We start from the raw sequence: 18,921 nt of genomic DNA, 5'->3' as shown, positions 1-18,921 counted from the left end.
TGGAAACCAGCAGCGATTTCTTTCTTTTGACAGAATGCTGACCAATCGAATTCAGCGGATGAGGTCTTGAATATGTATCAGGTGTGACAATTGAGCACAGAATCATGCATATTCAATGTTTGATTTCTTTATGCGCATTATTTATTAAGTCATTGCTAAGAGCTGAAGTCACCTTCAGTCCCAATTTATATAAGTACATGCACAATATTCGGAAGTTGAATTTGACCAGAATCGGGTCATTTCGCCCAGTTGTGTTTGGTAAATTCACAGTAGGAAAAAAAAAACAAGCGGCCAAGGCTGTGCTATATCTAGTTGAGCTCGACTTTTTAAAATTTGTTTTTCAACTTTTGGCTTGACGTTCCCCAAAATGATGAAAAATATTTGCCAAATCACATTTTGTTTTAAATGGAAAAATGATCATTAACCGCAAAAAGGTATTTTCACATAAGTTGAATGAAAATGACTACCGAATCTAGGAGTATAGTCCTATTTGTTCCCTCGGATGACAGAAAGAGTTGTGTCACATTTCAGAATAATTTGCATTCCAAACACTCAGTATTATTCCTGCTGTCAGTTTCCCCTTGCCAAAATCCTTAGTTGCTGGCCAAGCAAAATCATAGAGCGGGATCCGTCGATGACAGTACCGTTATTTTCGGACAATAAGCCGCCCGGTGTATAAGCATGTGTAAGCCGCACCGTAGCGCTGACGATCCAGCCACGAAGATGCTTTATGTTGAAGCCCAAGTACAGTGCGTCATTGGTTCCACTCTACGTGCAATCCTAACAAATCTAAGAAAAATGCGAACAAGTGTCGCCATAAAAAGTGAATTTTAAGTCCCCCAATTTAATAACTTTTGCAGGCTGGATATGATTGTCCGGTTTTGGCCATGCAGCAGCTGTTGTCCCATATTTCCAGCGGCCAGCAAAAGCTATGCCGTCGGGGACGTACAATAAAATCTTGGTAATTCGAAATCAGTTAAGTCGAAAGATCGTTTTATCTCGTAGGCCGACTATTTATTGCCCCAAAATTGGCGTAATACTGTGTAATACGTACTTTGAATACACCTTTTTGTTGAAATATGATATTCAGGGTATTTTAAAGAGTTAAATTAGGCCGATGTTCCGATAGTCAGCCGTACCACATCCGTCGTCATTTTACACGCTTTTGCAGACGCCGGGTTGGGAGTTGCAGACGAAGTCGTTGGGGTCCTTGCAGCGTGGCGGCTGGCAGTAGAGACCGAGATTCTTGGAGCATTTGCCCATCATTTCAAGGCCTCCGCACGGTTCGTTGTAACCCTGCGAACGACAGCAAAGGCACAGATCGCGCGCAAGAGGTTGTTACAAAAAACACTCGAGAAATTGATGAAAGGTTTACATATCTTACGAAATGACAATTTGTCTACCTTGCCATATAATAATATAATCATGAGTAAAAAGATACTGTAACAGTAGGACGACCCCCCTCCATTCAATGGCGGGTCCGTGTCCCAATTTTCCGGGAGGTGGCAGTTTTGGTTCGGGGGAGATCAAATCATTGGTGACTGTCTCCTGAAGTTAGTTTGACATGCTTTTGGAAGCATGGAATAATTTTCCCAAATCGCTGTGCATTTTTTCCACATACAAAATTGTTCCTTTCGGGTGCAATTGCCCCGCCCCCCCCGAACCGGTTCTGCCTTGTTCGAAATTATACGTATACTCCACCCCAAGTAGTATTTATTACTTTATCCATGATCTCCTTCCTATTGCCACGAGTTTCTTAGATTGCGGCCTACCTTTGAGCAGACATCGCAACATCCACAGTAATCCTTAACCAGCTCCGCCCCCTTGGAGCAGTCGGATTCCTCCACGGGAACACACTTCACCTCAGAACAGGGCTTGCATACCAGGCCCTGTCCCCTACCGAGACAAGAACAACAATTTCTTTGGGAAGAGCCACAGTTCTAGACCTACTTACACGCAGTTGTACAGAACATGGACGTTTCCGACTACGGTATTACCTGGCTGCGGCTCGATGAAAGTCTTTTCTGACAGAAATTGACAAGTCTTGAAGTTTAAATGCAAAGAAAACTTTCATGGAACAACAAAATACCAAGACCCAACAGACGTTTCAAATCGCCAGAACTGGCTGCAGTGCCCGGCAATTTTACTGCCAAAACAAGAGGGCCCGACATTCCGATTCAATCGAAAATTTTCTCTCACAAAAAGATGTTGCCGAGCTCGGTATACCGAGCGTCTGTGACAGTGAAGTGAAATCAAACTGCTAGTGAACAAATCAGTTACGTACCCTTGCATGCAGATAGCAAAGACGGCGAGTACCACAGCAATCATCATGACACAGAAACTTGAGCCTGGAGACGAGACTAACATGAATACCAGGGTTCCGACTCCAAAATGGTATCCCGCAGTTCCCACAAATTCATTTATAGGCCGACATGTGAAATTATGCAAATCAGCCTCACCAGATGTTTCAACCGAAGGGGAGGGCGGAGAATAATTGAAGTTAGTTTAGTGCGTGGAATAACAGATTTCTTCACATTTTTTTCTGAACAAAATGCGGGCAACAATTTCTGAGATTTTGCAAATATAACCAACATATTCTGAAATTTTTTGACCCAAAACATCGTACTTGTCCAGTAGCATCAATTGAAAATAATCGATAGCGATGTGTACTCTATACTGTTGGGAATATGGAGTTCAAACTGATCGATAACAGTTGGGTATATAGAAGGAGGGAAATGAATAGGCCTACTTGAGACAAAATGCCTTGCTTAGGGACACAATTACTAACGTGATTGCCACTATTAGTGGATTTATTCCTGGCATCTTTGTTTCTCTAATTAGGTCTTTGGCCCCTCATCGCGTTCAATCCCTCCCGTACCCGACAAGCTCAGTAATTACATATTTCAGAGCACTGATTTGATATTGTATTCCTGTCGTTAAGCTCTCTACCCGTTTCGGAAATGGTACCAACCTTCGATTTCTTGCTTTTTAGGTTCGCCGAACAAGACCCACCATCGCTCAAACTTATTAAAGGCCTTTTCAGCGCAAAACCTATCTCAGCAAAAGTCACACAAAAGCCTCTAATTACCGACACCTGTCGGAGTTGGCAAATTGACCCTAATGCACGATAAAGAACAGTAATCCAATATTTCCTAGTTAAGATGGTTAAATGTTTCGTTCGTATTGATTTGCCCACCTTTTCACTCTGTGAATGAATGGTTCTTGCCGACCCCGTCCTTGTTGCATTGTTTCTTTTGCGCCAGCTGGTTGTCAATATTGGACCCATTGACCGAAATGTAAAAAAAAAAATAAACATAAGGCTTGTGTTCCTTGCCGCAGCTTTTGTTCAGTGTCTTCATGGATACCGGATGGTCGCTTCTATTTTCTCGCTCCAGAACTCCATTCTTTGAATTATTCCCACTTTTCTTCTATCCGTTTAATTTCACGGCTACCCGATGAAGACTTGATTGAAAAGTTCAAAAATGGTAAAATCCGATGCCAACGACATTTGTAAGGGACTGACATGATGGCAACATCGGGTTAATCACGAGTCTGACACACTGAGAATTTTTAAAATTATTTTAATATTTTTTTGTGCTTTTCAGAATTTTATTTTCTTTTTGGTTTTTTTGTGTTTTATAAAATCATACATTCTGGAGATTCTTGCAGTTTGCCTTAGTGATAATAATTGCTGTTGATGTGAGCCTAAGTTGTCTTCATTTGCTGCCAGCGATGGATAGTTACAGCGACTCAGCTGAATTCTAGAGCGGAGTTAGTCTTCCCGATGAAGAGGTTGTTAGGACAAGTTATACTGTCATGACTGTTTCCAACTGTTGCAGCTGATTTTCTCAGCTGACGATTTTGATTGTAATTTCCCACTGTTCAGATTATTTTGATTACACGCCGATCCTTTTCTTTTTGTCAAAGTGATTTCAAATTCATTGTATTCCTTGAGGCCTCAAGTGAAGTTTTAGTTATAAATTCCCCAAATAATTACCTGTCGTATCGATTTTCGTGTTGTTTGTGATGCTTCCGTTTTAAATAATTGTTGACACTTGAAGCTGTTCGTGTTCTATTTTGATTCGTAAGGTTTTTGTCTGAAATGATTTTAGAGTCCGAATTATCCAGAGTTGGCCTCTTACATCCAGAGGCTCCGTGCCAAAAATATTATTAGTCCACAGATGATTTCCAGGATGAAGATTTTCCCCAGCAATCGAAGAAACTTTCTACACTGGCGGCGCCTTTCCTCCACGGCCTCTAGCTCCTGGCGCAGCATCAGGTCTTGCTGGAAGCAGACCAGGTCGCTCTTGAGTCGGATCAGGCGAGCTTCCGTGGCATGGTTGGCCGCCTCTCCCCGACGGCACTCCTTCTTGGCCTGTGACAGCCGGTGCTCTAGCCGCTCCGCTCGTTCTCGCAGCTTCTTGTTGGCTTCCTGTCGCTGGTTCATGTAGGCGGCGTGGGATTGCTCGAGCTGTAAGTAGTGCCGTTTTTGCTCCAGAGCCATCTCTCTGTGCTGGGAACACTCTCGCTCCCAGGCCAGGTTCTTGGATCGCAGTTTCTCAATGTCGTGTTCTGAAATGATCACAGAAGCATACTCCATTAGAGAAGCACACCCAACCCCAGAACTTCCAACAATTAATTTACATGTACATGATAAGTCATATAAGGAGGCAAAATCCAACCTGCGGTCCATTTTTCTCGTTTTTCCTTCAATTTCTCAACTCTCTCCCTCAGGATGTTCGTACTGTCTGTCATCTTAATTTGCTCCTCTTGGGTCCACTCTGCGATCTCCCAGAGAGTGATCATCTCCTCCTGGTGCCTGAGACGGAAGCGCCGGAGGACAGCCGGTAGGTCCTCCAACTCCTGTCTGCTGCTGAGCCGCTGCTCCTCCAGGCTGCGTCGGTGCCGGATCATCCTGGTCTTGTAGTCCTGGGCTTGGGCCTCTTGCTCTTGGGCCTGCTCCAGTCGCAGCTGCATCTCCTTCAGCTGTTCCTCCAGGAACGAAACCGGTAGAGACTCCTCAATGCCTTGGGCGAGCTGCAGACCCCGCTGGGTGACGATGGGTCCCTGCTCGGTTGGGGCGTGACCGCCGGTAGGTGCCGAGCAGGGATTTGGGGGGCTGGAAGCTCGCCGCCTGAGAAAAATTAAGACAAAATGCAATCATGACTCAAAACTTAAAAAATACAGAGGTTAGCTAGTACGAAAAGTCATAATGTCTTCAAACTTCCCAATCAGTCACTTATAAACCTATTTTTGCCGAAATCAATAGTGTATTTAATCAGTGGACACTTGCTTTTTGCTGAAGACGTCCAGGGCTTCGACCAGCCGCGACTGGTTGAAATAGGTCTCGATCGGATCCAGACACATGATGGAAGTCACCACGTGGAACGTGATGAGCAACGGGTCCGGAAAACGAATTGTCGGCATGATGAGATCTTTTGCCGAGCTTGGTCTCACTGTTGTTACTGAAGAGACACGTGTCCAAACTCAGTTGTCGAGAAAAGACAATTTACTGCTGACGAAGAGATGAAAACGGAAGTAGATGTCGATAGATCGATAGATGTGACCTCGGTGGTAGACAATTCAACACTGTGGAAACGAAACCTACACAGCGTGTTCAATATTACAGCATGCCTATTTTGTTTATGTTTGGTTTGACAGCACGTGCTTTTCTCCAAGTTACAAATTTAAAGCGCGCCCGAAGTCCAACGGGAGTACAGCGCCCTCTCTTATGGCGTCACTCAGACAACAACAAAGTTTTTGACGCGTGCGTTGTAACGTTGGAGTGACGCATACGTCACGTGACGGCAACAAAACAACGATTGTTACGGTGTGTTGAATGTGTGGCGCGTGTACAGTCTTGAATTCTCCTTCATTCAGAGCGTAAAATATCGACATCTTTGCCGGAGACTTGAACCTGTTTTCAATCCTTTCGTCAGCAGTAAATTTTCTTTTCTCGACAACCGAGTTTGGACACGTGTCTCTTCAGTAACAACAGTGAGACCAAGCTCGGCAAAAGATCTCATCATGCCGACAATACGTTTTCCGGACCCGTTGCTCATCACGTTCCACGTGGTGACTTCCATCATGTGCCTGGATCCGATCGAGACCTATTTTAACCAGTCGCGGCTGGTCGAAGCCCTGGACGTCTTCAGCAGAAAGCAAGTGTCCACTGATTAAATACACTATTGATTTCGGTAAAAATAGGTTTATAAGCGACTGATTGGGAAGTTTGAAGACATTATGACTTTTCGTACTAGCTAACCTCTGTATTTTTTAAGCTTTTGATTCATGATTGCATTTTGTCTTATTTGTTTCTCAGGCAGCGAGCTTCCAGCCCCCCAAATCCCTGCTCGGCACCTACCGGCGGTCACGCCCCAACCGAGCAGGGACCCATCGTCACCCAGCGGGGTCTGCAGCTCGCCCAAGGCATTGAGGAGTCTCTACCGGTTTCGTTCCTGGAGGAACAGCTGAAGGAGATGCAGCTGCGACTGGAGCAGGCCCAAGAGCAAGAGGCTCAAGCCCAGGACTACAAGACCAGGATGATCCGGCACCGACGCAGCCTGGAGGAGCAGCGGCTCAGCAGCAGACAGGAGTTGGAGGACCTACCGGCTGTCCTCCGGCGCTTCCGTCTCAGGCACCAGGAGGAGATGATCACTCTCTGGGAGATCGCAGAGTGGACCCAAGAGGAGCAAATCAAGATGACAGACAGTACGAACATCCTGAGGGAGCGAGTTGAGAAATTGAAGGAAAAACGAGAAAAATGGACCGCAGGTTGGCCTTTTGTCTCCTTCATATGACTTATCATGTACATGTAAATTAATTGTTGGAAGTTCTGGGGTTGGGTGTGCTTCTCTAATGGAGTATGCTTCTGTGATCATTTCAGAACACGACATTGAGAAACTGCGATCCGAGAACCTGGCCTGGGAGCGAGAGTGTTCCCAGCACAGGGAGATGGCTCTGGAGCAAAAACGACGCTACTTACAGCTCGAGCAATCCCACGCCGCCTACATGAACCAGCGACAGGAAGCCAACAAGAAGCTGCGAGAACGAGCGGAGCGGCTAGAGCACCGGCTGTCACAGGCCAAGAAGGAGTGCCGTCGGGGAGAGGCGGCCAACCATGCCACGGAAGCTCGCCTGATCCGACTCAAGAGCGACCTGGTCTGCTTCCAGCAAGACCTGATGCTGCGCCAGGAGCTAGAGGCCGTGGAGGAAAGGCGCCGCCGGTGCAGCAAGTTTCTTCGATTGCTGGGGAAAATCTTTATCCTGGAAGTCATCTGTGGACTGTTCATATTTTTAGCATGGCGCCTCTGGATGTAAAGACGCCAACCTTGGATAATTCGGACTCTACAAAGAATCATTTCAGATAACAGCCTAGCTTAAGAATCAAAACAGGAAATGAACAGCTTTATGTACCAACACTTATATTTCAAAGGAATCAGTTTGCATTATCATCGTCAATAGTTTGAACGTTTAATATAAACAAAAAATCACCCGAGAGCACCGATGTAGAAATTTTTGGAACAAAAAAGGACTAGTTAATGACTCCGATCATCTAATGTTCATGGACTTACCCACAGAAACGTAATCCGAGGAAACTAATTTGTCAGTTTGAATAGATAAAAATCATTCCCAAGGCTATTACAAAATTAGACTTAAAAAAATAAGCTTCTGAACACCGCAATCTTCTGCATAATCTCCGTATTCTGAAATAACTTCTCAAACTCAATCAACTTATTTAACATCTGTTCCGAATTATTACCATTCCAGATTATAGCAATAAAGGTTCATTATTTGGCAGCAATTAATTAGCATCAATTAGCACCAGCACCAGCACTGCAAAATAACCCTCCTTTTATAATAAAACACAAAAATACCAAAAGAAAACAAAATTCTGAAAAGCACAAAAAAATATTAAAAATCTTTAAAAACTCCAGTGTATGTCTATTTAGTTTTTAAATTATTATTGCTGTGTCCACCGACAATCTCACGTTTTGTTTGTAACAGGGAAACAACACCCGTGATTAATCGTACAAGACAATTCTGGAAGGGTGACTATCTTCGGTGAACTTCTCCCCAAAAGCTGATTCATATTCTAAAAAAAAAATTACGCCGAGGGGTCAGATTGGTGATGTTTTGATGGCAAGTTAGATCTTTTTTAATTCCTCCGTGACATGTCACTTGCTACGTGGGCGAATTCCATTTCTACAAATTCGTACAGCTCTTCCACTTTTTGCAGAGCGATTTATCACTTCCCCTTGCTCCTCATGTATGCTTCTCTTTTAAAGCATTTCCCAGCTGCAAGCCGCAATAGACCGATTACACCCGCTAAGTCAGGTGACCTATTGTGGCTATCAAACATCAACAAACATGGCGGCATCCGTATTAAAATGTTTCATCGGTACTTGTCAAAAATAATAAAGCAGATGGTCAGTACCATCAAACTGGGTACTATGATTATCGAAAAAATGGCTTTAAAGTTGGTAAACAACACTCATAACACACTTTGCTATGGGGTTTGTTGATGTTTGAAATTGATACCCGCTATAGTTCACGTGATTTAGCGGGTACAGTCAATCTATTATGCGATAAAGATAGCCATAAATATAGGCATTATGATCTGTACACGCATGCGCAGTTTTTCAATTAAAACAACAATCCCATGGAGTTACGATTATGGGAATAACTTTCCCCAGCCAAAGAGAATTTGGCATGAAGTTAATTAACCGCTGGGAACACAGACCTTAATTAATTCCATTATGCCTGGTCTTTTATGAAGGTCTTTGAGTGCTTTTCTTGACAAATTATTTTGTCGAGACGGTGCGTGTCGTGTTCCAACATAAAAAGACAACCGAATCTGGTCCGCGAGTGGACGCCCTCACAGAGCGCAAAGACCACAACTTAAAACGGGCTTTTGCGTTTACTATTGAATTCGCTGAATATTCATTAATTTGTCAAGGTGTACCAAGAGGCGCTGACACGGTCCGTAAACACATACAATAATTCCCTTGTGGGGCCAACACGTACGTGAAAAAAGAAATTCTGGAAAAAGGAGGAAGGAAAATCTGAAAGAACGGGCAAGCCGCTGTACAAACGCAGGCCTGATTGTTGTCCATGTCAACGCGATACCCAATTACAGCCGGCAGTAAACATGTACGCGTAGGATTTGTCAACGGAGTGAAATCCTCTTCATCCTTTCGAGGGCTTATCCCGTGCGCTGAAGACGCTGTCCCAGTGTGCAGAGATTACGCGGCCATTTTTCTCTCGGTTTGCTTTGGGGTCGCTAGGAGCTTGGCCGACTTAGCTGCCGTGATTAAGTGACGTAGCGGGGGTGACGATCGATACCGTTAAGTCGACCATACAATGGGCCCCAGCGATCTGTTCCATTTGTTACTTCTTCATGAGGACAGCACGTCCTTCAATTGAGGTCGACCACAGTAGTAAGAAGATAAAATCCAAATTGCCCCTGGCAACCCTTGGAACTCGTCAACGGATGGATTTTTTTTCTTGAACCAAGGGTAATATCAGTCTTGGCGATGGCTCTAACGGGATATTAAAAATCAGTGCAACTTAGTGCACAAGCGCTGGTCAGATCGGCGAATTTGGAACTGCGCGGAGAACGCCAAGGAACCGACGAGATGAATTTAGCGGAGACGCTGCTCGCCTACCAGGGGAAACTGACAGCAATTACGCTGCTGGTGCTGTGGGCCGGGACCGTTCTCCTTGTCGTGGATACGAGGAGAAACTACACCGATAGGAGTACACGGGAGGTGGAGTGTCCATGCCGACTTCAAGCCCAGGGTAATATCTCGTCGTTGGCAGCACCGGACCGAGTCGGTAATGCCAGTAACGCGGCGGACGACAAGCCGCGCACCGTGACCAAGTGGCTGCGGTACTGCCGCCACGAGAAGCCGGGTGCACCGGCTGAGAAAGACCCGGTGCGACCCGGCAAAGACGGAGGCCAGAAAGTCCCGCAGCAGCAGCAGCAGCGACCGCCGGCCTGGAAGCAGAAGCCCGATAACCCCAAGAAGCCAGCCAAGAAGTTCATCAACCCCCACCCGTACTACTTCACCATGAAGAACCCGGACGCCTGCAAGCGGTTCACCAACATCCACGGCTACGTGGACGCCCTCTGCCTGGTCCTGACCTCCCCGGGGGACAGTTACATACGTTCGCTGATCCGCAAGACCTGGGCGAGCGCCAAGCTGGTTAAAGGCAAGCGCATCGTCACCATGTTCCTCCTGGGCCGGCGGGACACCGAGACCCAGCACTTCCTGGAGTTGGAGAACAACCATTACCACGACATCATCCAGGAGAACTTCCACGACTCCTACTACAACTTGACGCTCAAGACGCTAATGGGCCTACGCTGGGCGGCCCAGTTCTGCCCCAACGCCCGCTACATCCTCAAAGTCGACGTGGACATGTTCGTCAACGTCTACAACCTTGTAGAGCGACTGGAAACAGCCCCGACCTTCAACTTCGCCGAGGGGAACCGGAAGGACATCACAGAACCCATCCGAGACCGCCACAGCAAGTGGTACACCTCCCCGGAGATGTACCCGGGCAAGACCTATCCGCCGTACCTAGACGGGCCGGCCTACCTCGTCTCTGGGGACCTGTCCTCGCGCGTCTTTGGCTCGTCCCTGAACGTGCGTTTCCTGCCGTGGGAAGACGCGTACGTGGGTATCATCATGCACCGCATCCACGTCGAACCCAAGTACAGTGGGAAATACTCCAGCTATCTCGACTACAGCAACATGCAAGACACGCTTCGAAAGATCAGCGACAGCATAGCCTTCCACTTAGGCGAGGACAAGGAAGAGAACAAAGAGAACATCTTGATGGTTTGGAACTATGTGAGGAAATTGAACGATGTGCCAGTCTTGGATTAGAAATCCCTGAGCTTCGTGGACATCTCATCTTCACATTTTAGAGTATTAATTTAAAATTAGGTGTAATAATTTGATCCAGACATTTGAGAGAGTGTTCCATCTACGGACATTACTTGACACCCTACGCACAATCCCCATGAGACTGGTGTGAAAAATTCCGAGTGTTTTCAAAGTAAATGCTTAAATATTTTTCCTGTTTAAATTTGACTTTTTATGACTTGTTATCGCTTTCTGATGGCTAGTGAACCACTGCAGGGGAAATTGGTGATGTCTGTGAATGAGACTCCTTTCAAAATGCGTCCCACAGGACAATATGCCTAATGTGTGTCATAAAATGAAAGCTGTGCTTCGGTTTTAAGTTTTGACAATTGTACCGTATAAATCTGTATAATTATTTCAGTTGAAATAATTATCCAGTATTGTCTGGTTGACTTTGTGTATGCCACATAACTCCGGTCTAGCACATGGTGTGGGTCAGAAAATTTTATTTTAGCAGTTTTTACTTTCTCGCAAACTTTGAACCCGCGACATATTTTTAGAATAAGTTCAGTTGTTACACGTCTTGTTTTGAATGTGCAATATTATTGAATAATTAACGAATGTAGCAGTTATCCACATAAATAAACGGAAGTGAGAATCGGTGCGTCAATGACAGCGGTTTCGTTTACAACTTTTGTAAGGCATCATTTAAAAATTCCTATCGAGTGACTATTGGACAGGGCCATCCGACCGATAACAGTGACTTGTGTTGAATGAATGATGGAAGGGGTGTTGCTCCCCTGAAACCACATAGTCTTGGAAGTAATGCAATGTAAAGGCATTTATCGGGTAGAATTGGCCTCTTGAGAACACCGTAATAGCCAACCGATAATAAATGTATCGGTCGGACAGTTCTGTCCGACACCTACCCGATAAGAATTTTGAAATGGTGCCTAGGTGAACCACGTTCCCTGATTCAATCCATTTTTATCCCGACAGAAATCCAATGGGGTAAAATCTGCAAATCCATTGTCGGCAGATGTGTCGGGGATAAGCAAACTGGAACAAACCATTGTCATTTGGAAAGTTGATTTTTCAAAAACTGTTTCGGAATCAGTTGAGGATCTTGTTAGTGTACATATATTCATGTGTATGGACACCATTTAACCCTTCCTTTGTGAGGAAACCGAGCTCATAGACATTGTGGCGTCATTACTGAAACATCAAAGCACACAACAGAAATGACTAGAGAAAAAACACTGAGATAGCAAAATATCTAAAACTTTGAAAAAATTTAGTGCTGAAATAGCTGTAACATTGAGGCTTGTTTCATGGAAATAACATCGCACCGTTGCTAAAAAACCAACAATTTGCTTCAAAATGAAAAATCACGAAAATCGCCAAATATGCCAAATCGAAAATTGAAAATAAAGCTAACGTGGACGTAAAGGTGTATGCATTTACAAAGACTGCATTTGACAGACGAGCCTAAAATGGGGAAAGCATTGTGTCGTACTCTCACAGACCACATCGTTATGCTGTCCTCTTTGTCGTGTTCCCTGTAGACCCGTCGACAACAGTAACACGACTTTTTATATTGATAAAAGGGAACAGACTGTTTTTTCTTCCAACTTCAGTTTGGTTTCGTTGCTTTGAATGGTACAATAACAACATGGCTACCCCCTTGCCCCGGGATAAATACCCATGCAATACCAAGATACATGCAGCGTAAAGCAAAGGCACAATCTGTATTTAATACGTCCTTGTCGAGAGCAGATCGGAATGTTTTCTTATTGTTCCGTGAAGTGTTCTCTGGCCCTTGTTCTGTTAATAACCTATTCAGCAGTTGCTAAGCAACAGTCACGCTCGGTTTACCCACGTCCTCGGCTATGCGGTGACGCTAATTCGTCACGAAAACAAATACATGTATTCTGGAAATAATTTCTACTTTGCTGGAGCAATTATTGGTGCGTCCATCTTGTCCAGTTTCTCGCTCAGTCATTCACTCTGCGCGTGCCTCATGGGTGCGCATGCGTGTCTGTCATCCCGGGTGAAAGCATCCAAATCGGCGGGATTATCATCGTTTTTTTTTCGGTGACGTAGTCGGGATCTTAATTCTCAGAGAGGGCAAGAGGGTCGAAGAGACTTCCTGCAGAGGTCGACGTCCCCATTGGCATCAAGACTGAATTTCTATAACTTCAGGCTCAGTCATCAAGAGCCTTGTTAAATATGTCTTGATGTCTTAAAGATGTTTTGAGGAGGGTTCCCACGGGGCAGGCCCCTTGCCCCCACCCCCAACTGGCTACGCCGCTGCGTTTTAAAAACCCTTTAACAGTACCAGAATAACGCATGCTGAGTCTCCTGAAGAACGGACAGAGTACACTGTTCGAAACGTCGAGTTATTCACCGGTTCTTCTCAGAACCACACATACTCAAAGAAGAGAAAAATACATGGTGTTACCGCAATCTTTACTATAAATCTAACGCATGCTTGTTGCTGCCTATGTCCAGTGGCAGGCTGTATTGTACTATCCCATTCAATGGCACCACAGAGGGTGCAGTTCACTAATACGGGCGATGCGTTGCAAACTCTTGGAGGCGCACTGTTATGAAACGCCCGTATTCAAGAAATAATTTCTGTTGAAAAGGAGATTGTTTGGCCCCGAGATGGTGACATTGTGTAAATATTTACCAGGATCCATTCCCCGGTTTTGGGGCCTACATCTGAGGGCAGAATTGGATAATGGCCTCAGTGCCCGAGAATGTGCCAATTGAAAAATGGCTGCATGCAGACTTTTGGGAATTTAACTTTTTGAATTTTGAATAGTTTTGTACGAAAGAGGTCAAAGCCAGAAGTAAATTTTGTTTCAGAAACCCCAGGGATGTCGGCATGCATGTTATTGAGTTCTGAACAATGTTAAATTTACGTTGTTTTCAATGGGGCTTGAATTGGTGGACTGTACCCCAGAGTGTCGTTGAAGGCACCGCCCACTTTGAACAGCGCCCCCTACCACTAGATGGCGTCTGTCTCTATTTTTTTGTGCGTGAGACTACGAGCAGTAGTACTAGTACTAGTCGGGCTATTTTGATTTTCCCTCTTCTTTGAAAGGTTTTCTCGAGGTCCTTCATAGCGTGGCAGAACTCCGCATTCTAAATTGATTCCCTTTTCGCAAACGTTTTGCAATGTTTTGACATTCACATAAAGTTTTCCTGGTACCAGAATCCAGAATTTTACTTCCTTCTCGACCTCTGGACAGAGGAATGTTTCTTATGCTGATGTGCATAATTATCGTTTCACAAGGCACACTCCAACAAGCTGTTTAGTATTGATCGTTTTGACTGGAGTGAGGAGGCGCAGGTTTGAAGCTGAGTCCAACACAAGTTGTCTGTATCAGTCACAAACCAGTCTAATGTCACGTCACAGTTCAGATGAATTGGAATTCCTTGCTACGGGTGAATTCACTGTGATGGACTTCCGATGAGCAGTCTTGTGGTCGAGTTCATTGCGAATCTTCTTCCCAAGTCCAGTTGTTAGTCGTTCACACAGTCACAAGTAACAGGGTGATCAATAACAAGATGATGTTTTTGTTATAATTCATCTGAACTGCAACTTGTGACTCGAGATAAGACTAGATGACTCGTGATGGACTTGTAATGGGCTTGCAATATTAGGCCGTGTCCGAATCACTTGGCTACGGCCGGAAATTACGCAGAGTCTATAGCAGTGGCCGCGGCCTTTTCCCATTAACTCCTGTGTAAATCCCAGCCGTAGCCAAGTGATTCGGACAGGCGGCCTTATTTTTAACTGACTCGACTGCATCACTGCCCGCGATGGAATCGACCGTCAGTCTATGCCTCCTAACACACCCAAGACTGAAAAAAAGCATGTGTCTGTGCATTGTTCAGACAAATCCATCACCCCGGTCAATCCAAAACAGGGATGTCGTTGAGCATGCGCACGCGGTTCCAAACCATCACAATGTTCTCCTTGTTCTCGTCTTTGTCCTCCCCAAGATGGAACGTGATGCACTCGTTGATCTTCCGCAGCATCTCCTGCTCCTTGTGGTAGTCCAGGTGATTCTCGTACTTCCCGTTGTACTTGAGCTCCACTTTGATCTTGTGCATGATGATCCCTACGTAGGCGTCTTCCCACGGCAGGAACCTAGTGTGGAGAGAGGTGCCAAAGATGCGGGCGGATAGGTCGCCGGTCATGAGGTAGGCCGGTCCGTCCAGGTACGGCGGGTAGGTGGCGTTGGGGTAGACCTTGGGGGACGTGTACCACTTGCTGTGCCGGTCCCGGATGGGTTTGGTCACGGGTTTGAGGTTCCCCTCGGCGAAGTTCCGCGTCGGGGCGCTGTCCAGCCGGTCCAAGAGGTTGTAGACGTTGACGAACATGTCCACGTCGACCTTAAGGATGTAGCGTGCGTTGGGGCAGAACTGGGCCGCCCAGCGCAGGCCCATCAGTGTCTTGAGCGTCAAGTTGTAGTAGGAGTCGTGGAAGTTCTCCTGGATGATGTCGTGGTAATGGTTGTTCTCCAGATCGATGAGGAACTGAGTCTCCTCGCCTCGCTGGCCCAGGAGGAACATGGTGACGATACGCTTGCCCTTGACGCGCCTGGCGCTCGCCCACGTCTTGCGGATCAGCGTGCGTGAGTAACTGTCGCTGGTAGCCGTGTACACGAGGCACAGGACGTCCACGTAGCCGTTGGTGTTGGCACCCTTGACGCACGCGTCCGCGTTGGTGATCGTGAAGCTGTACGGATGCGGATTGACGAGATGCGGCTTCCTCCTGACTTGCATTCGCCGGGACTTGCTCCGTCGGATCCCGCCACTTGCACCTGCCACGGCGTTTTCTTTACGGCAATACGTCAGCCACTTGGTCACGGTACGCGTCTGGACATGGTCGCCCTTCGCCGACGCTGTGCCATTCCCCTGAACCCGAGATGCACACGCGCAGCCCTCGTCCGGCGAGTTCAATGAGTAATTCACCTTGGTGTCGATGACCAGTAAGATGGTGACAGCCCAGATCACACATATTGCTACCAAGGAGACCGTTTGAGGACGATTGATGACTACTGCGTCTATAGCGATTAGCCCCATGGTAGAGTCTGCAGCCCCTGCATTATAAAGAGAAATGATATTTATCCGGAGTTCTTATAAAATTCATTTCATCGTGAACAGCTTTTCCGACAGAGGGGTTTTATTTCGGCATTTTGGTGATTTAATCTGGGAAAAGAAAGCCAGTTGATCAGGTACCTGATCTTACTCTGCACCACTATAATAGGGCTAGTAATGAAACTGCACTGTACTTTTCCCAGACGACTGTCGCCCGCGTAACCGTGACGTCACTCTTAGGTCACCGCTTTATCGAAGTGGTATCTAATGTCATGACCATTAACCCCTGCAATCTGTCGAGTAACGAGTAAAAACAAACCAAAGCGAACAGAGGAAAAAATACACTAACACGATACAAAAAACCCAAACGATAAACACAAGCGAGAAGCAACATTCTGAAGCACAAAAAGCAAAACGAGAGTCGTTATTTGGCTGAACTCCGGAAACACAATTTTGATGAATGGAATCACAAATTATCAAGTAAATCGAGTACTCCGATTCTAGTCTGTAGGGACCCTGTTGGAAGGTAGCGTCCCAAATGTTAATATTCTCTATGATTGGACTTTGAGTGCTGACATATTTGAATTAAATGTCGAGTCCTTTGTGCGTCGCAATGAGTATGGGGATCCATCGTGACCCACAGCTGAAAACAGGATTGGTCGAGACCTCGACGACCTTTTATGCAGGAATCGCGAAGCGTCGTAAGTACACCTTGCCTCCATGATCGATGCTCGACTTGAACCTGTGCAGGCATCTTGGGCACGCAGATTTGTTTCACACATCTTGGTCACGATTCAAACGAATTCCGCGTCCAATGAAGGGTCAGAGAAACTTCTGGCCACCAGTGTCCCCAGATAGATCCACGGGTACGAGGAAAGCGGGCTCCACCTATTAATCTGACCCTTTAAGATCCTATAATGTAAAGCTCATTGAAATGGCCGTTCATGACAGCAAGCGGATTAGAGGGAGCCCTCATTGCCACCTGACGCGCATGCATGTGTGTGAATCGAACCATGTGGTAGAAGACCAGGCCGAGAAATCAATTTCAAATCCTGCGGGCTGAATGAAAATCGATGGTTTGGCCACAATTATTCTGGAGACAGTTTCTAAATGGGAGATTTGAGTCATGAGCTAGAAAGCAAACCCCAACTTATTACCTATCTTTGGGCCCAACAAGCCAGCATCGTTAAAATTAAACAGTATGTCTGTCAAATGCGACCATTTCCGATTTAATAAAACACCGAATAAGTTTGAAAAACTAAACCAGCCCACTCGATCATTGCCATTAAAAAAGTGATATTTTAATCTCCGGAACGCTGAGTGTAATGTCTGAATTCCTCACAAAGTTGGACAACATCATTAATTAACTCCATCCAAATCTCTTTTGTAGGATCACACGGCACGGGATCTTACTTTATAAGTAAAAAAAAAAAAGACATTCACATCACAGATGTCGATAAGAGATACCTGCCACGCATTAATCCATTCCAAGGTACGTTTCACGATATCTCAAGCTGGATTTTTTTTAAGATACATGTATCTCTAAATTTACTTCTAAGTTCCTGATAAGGAGAATGATCTTGAAAGGCTTTCAAAAATACCCCAAGAACCATTTTGTGATATCTGGAACCCATTCAGTATTTTTGCTAGACATGAATCAATCCATGAAATTCCAAACTGTGGGTAACATCTACGTAGTATAGAACAAACGAACCGTCCGTTCCACACAAATCGCGAGCCGGTTGCTACTTCAAGAACCCAATGACTTTCTGAGTGCTCGGCTGACGTCGAGGCTACAGTGGTCGAAAGTAACTTCTGATCTGAGCCCCAAAGCGTGCGTTCAGGAAAAGACCTGTACATTTGCGCCGTAGGTGTTTGGATGAAATTAACGAAGGTCTAGACAATGAAACGACGTTGCCTACCTTAACGGCTTGACAAATCAAGAAAAGTTGTTCGCCCATATCCCCTCGTATCAGACAAAGTTCTGAAGTCGATCCCACGTGAAGTTGACCATGTCGGCTCTGTTCAGTTGGCGTGGTTATCTCTGCCGCGTGTGAAGCTGACGTCCGGCTCGAGCAAGACGCAACACTGAGTGAAAGTATTATGTGCTGTGGTTGAAAACAACAAGAAACAAAGGCTAAAATGCTTAAGTTTTTGCGCAAGGCTCTTCTGCTTAACGGGATCGATAGAATGAATTATTGATTATTATTGACCGCTGACCAAAGCCAGAGCACGAACGTTATTAACTCTCGTTTTCTCACACATAAAGTCCCACTCAGGCTGCTGGATATGCCATGCAACACAGAGAGCACGTTGGTAAAACGCCTGGTTTCATTGCGTGTCTAGAATTTATCATATTTTGTTAAAAGTCTATTATGATTGTGTCTCCTAAGTGACACGGCGTGGCTAGGCTCAATACAAGCCTGTACGAACAAAAACGTTCTTTTGAACACACTAAAACTTGGCTTTTCACTGAGGCCACTTTAATACAGTTCATATGGTTCGGTGAGAAATCGACAAGATTCATGTTGCATTCTTTTGACATAAACTACGGAAGTGGATAATTTGCAAGGACACATAATGAACCGTGGCAGCATGTTTTAATGATATCCACACTGGCGAATGGGCCCGCCTACCCTAGCCTCCCCCAAAGAGGCTCTCAAAAATTATATGAGATGGCCGATTTTGGGCTTTTAGTTTACGTCCTTCTCAAAAAGTATGCCCCAATTAAGATTCAAACTGGAAAAAGCCAGTAAAAAATTCTTACGTTTGTACTTTAATCGTTCATTAAAAATCGATAAAGCATTTGCCTACTGGTGCTGAAAACATTAATAACCATGACGCGAACACTTGCCGAGTGCTTTTTGCATGGAGTGCGACCTCTATATCAATATGCAAATCATGACGTCATGATCCAGATGCACTCTGGGTC

General features: G+C 45.4%; 5 protein-coding genes across 5 annotated transcripts; 2 read left to right on the top strand and 3 right to left on the bottom strand.

Annotated features, from left to right (window-relative positions):
- Window positions 1-118: 118 nt before the first annotated feature.
- Window positions 119-2,404, bottom strand: LOC147795748 (CCN family member 5-like). Its single transcript, XM_087131312.1, has 3 exons — window positions 2,285-2,404; window positions 1,773-1,896; window positions 119-1,296 (listed from the first exon to the last, which is right to left on the bottom strand). The coding sequence occupies exons 1-3, from the start codon at window positions 2,365-2,367 to the stop codon at window positions 1,156-1,158; spliced, it is 348 nt and encodes a 115-aa protein (XP_086987438.1). The 5' UTR covers window positions 2,368-2,404; the 3' UTR covers window positions 119-1,155.
- Window positions 2,405-3,567: 1,163 nt separating this feature from the next.
- LOC147795747 (uncharacterized) lies at window positions 3,568-5,170 on the bottom strand. The gene is made up of 2 exons (XM_087131429.1): window positions 4,683-5,170; window positions 3,568-4,572 (listed from the first exon to the last, which is right to left on the bottom strand). Exons 1-2 carry the CDS (start codon window positions 4,975-4,977, stop codon window positions 4,139-4,141), a joined length of 729 nt encoding a protein of 242 aa, XP_086987555.1. The 5' UTR covers window positions 4,978-5,170; the 3' UTR covers window positions 3,568-4,138.
- Window positions 5,171-6,317: 1,147 nt separating this feature from the next.
- Window positions 6,318-7,936, top strand: LOC147795746 (uncharacterized). Its single transcript, XM_087131430.1, has 2 exons — window positions 6,318-6,774; window positions 6,887-7,936. Exons 1-2 carry the CDS (start codon window positions 6,480-6,482, stop codon window positions 7,318-7,320), a joined length of 729 nt encoding a protein of 242 aa, XP_086987556.1. The 5' UTR covers window positions 6,318-6,479; the 3' UTR covers window positions 7,321-7,936.
- A 752-nt stretch (window positions 7,937-8,688) lies between these two features.
- On the top strand, window positions 8,689-11,555 carry LOC110977252 (beta-1,3-galactosyltransferase 1-like). The gene has a single exon (XM_022231198.2). The coding sequence runs from the start codon at window positions 9,639-9,641 to the stop codon at window positions 10,893-10,895; it is 1,257 nt and encodes a 418-aa protein (XP_022086890.1). The 5' UTR covers window positions 8,689-9,638; the 3' UTR covers window positions 10,896-11,555.
- A 634-nt stretch (window positions 11,556-12,189) lies between these two features.
- LOC110977276 (beta-1,3-galactosyltransferase 1-like) lies at window positions 12,190-18,115 on the bottom strand. Its single transcript, XM_087131355.1, has 2 exons — window positions 17,912-18,115; window positions 12,190-15,991 (listed from the first exon to the last, which is right to left on the bottom strand). Exon 2 carries the CDS (start codon window positions 15,972-15,974, stop codon window positions 14,799-14,801), a length of 1,176 nt encoding a protein of 391 aa, XP_086987481.1. The 5' UTR covers window positions 15,975-15,991; window positions 17,912-18,115; the 3' UTR covers window positions 12,190-14,798.
- Window positions 18,116-18,921: the final 806 nt, after the last annotated feature.

The sequence above is a fragment of the Acanthaster planci genome, linkage group LG21 (genome assembly GCF_054643075.1).
Source record: "Acanthaster planci isolate LZ-2023a linkage group LG21, COTS_SCS, whole genome shotgun sequence".
NCBI classification, from domain to species: Eukaryota; Metazoa; Echinodermata; class Asteroidea; order Valvatida; family Acanthasteridae; genus Acanthaster; species Acanthaster planci.
The sequence above is the reverse complement of the archived record's forward strand: the minus strand, read 5'-3'. Positions and strand labels throughout refer to the sequence as shown.

Coding starts and splice junctions, on each gene's coding strand:
- LOC147795748 (XM_087131312.1), bottom strand. CDS start 2,367: ATGTTAGTCTCGTCTCCAGGCTCAAGTTTCTGTGTCATGATGATTGCT. Junction 1,897..2,284: donor TTTGCTATCTGCATGCAAGG/GTACGTAACTGA, acceptor TTGTCTCGGTAG/GGGACAGGGCCTGGTATGCA. Junction 1,297..1,772: donor GTTGCGATGTCTGCTCAAAG/GTAGGCCGCAAT, acceptor TGTCGTTCGCAG/GGTTACAACGAACCGTGCGG.
- LOC110977276 (XM_087131355.1), bottom strand. CDS start 15,974: ATGGGGCTAATCGCTATAGACGCAGTAGTCATCAATCGTCCTCAAACG.
- LOC110977252 (XM_022231198.2), top strand. CDS start 9,639: ATGAATTTAGCGGAGACGCTGCTCGCCTACCAGGGGAAACTGACAGCA.
- LOC147795746 (XM_087131430.1), top strand. CDS start 6,480: ATGCAGCTGCGACTGGAGCAGGCCCAAGAGCAAGAGGCTCAAGCCCAG. Junction 6,775..6,886: donor ACGAGAAAAATGGACCGCAG/GTTGGCCTTTTG, acceptor TGATCATTTCAG/AACACGACATTGAGAAACTG.
- LOC147795747 (XM_087131429.1), bottom strand. CDS start 4,977: ATGCAGCTGCGACTGGAGCAGGCCCAAGAGCAAGAGGCCCAAGCCCAG. Junction 4,573..4,682: donor ACGAGAAAAATGGACCGCAG/GTTGGATTTTGC, acceptor TGATCATTTCAG/AACACGACATTGAGAAACTG.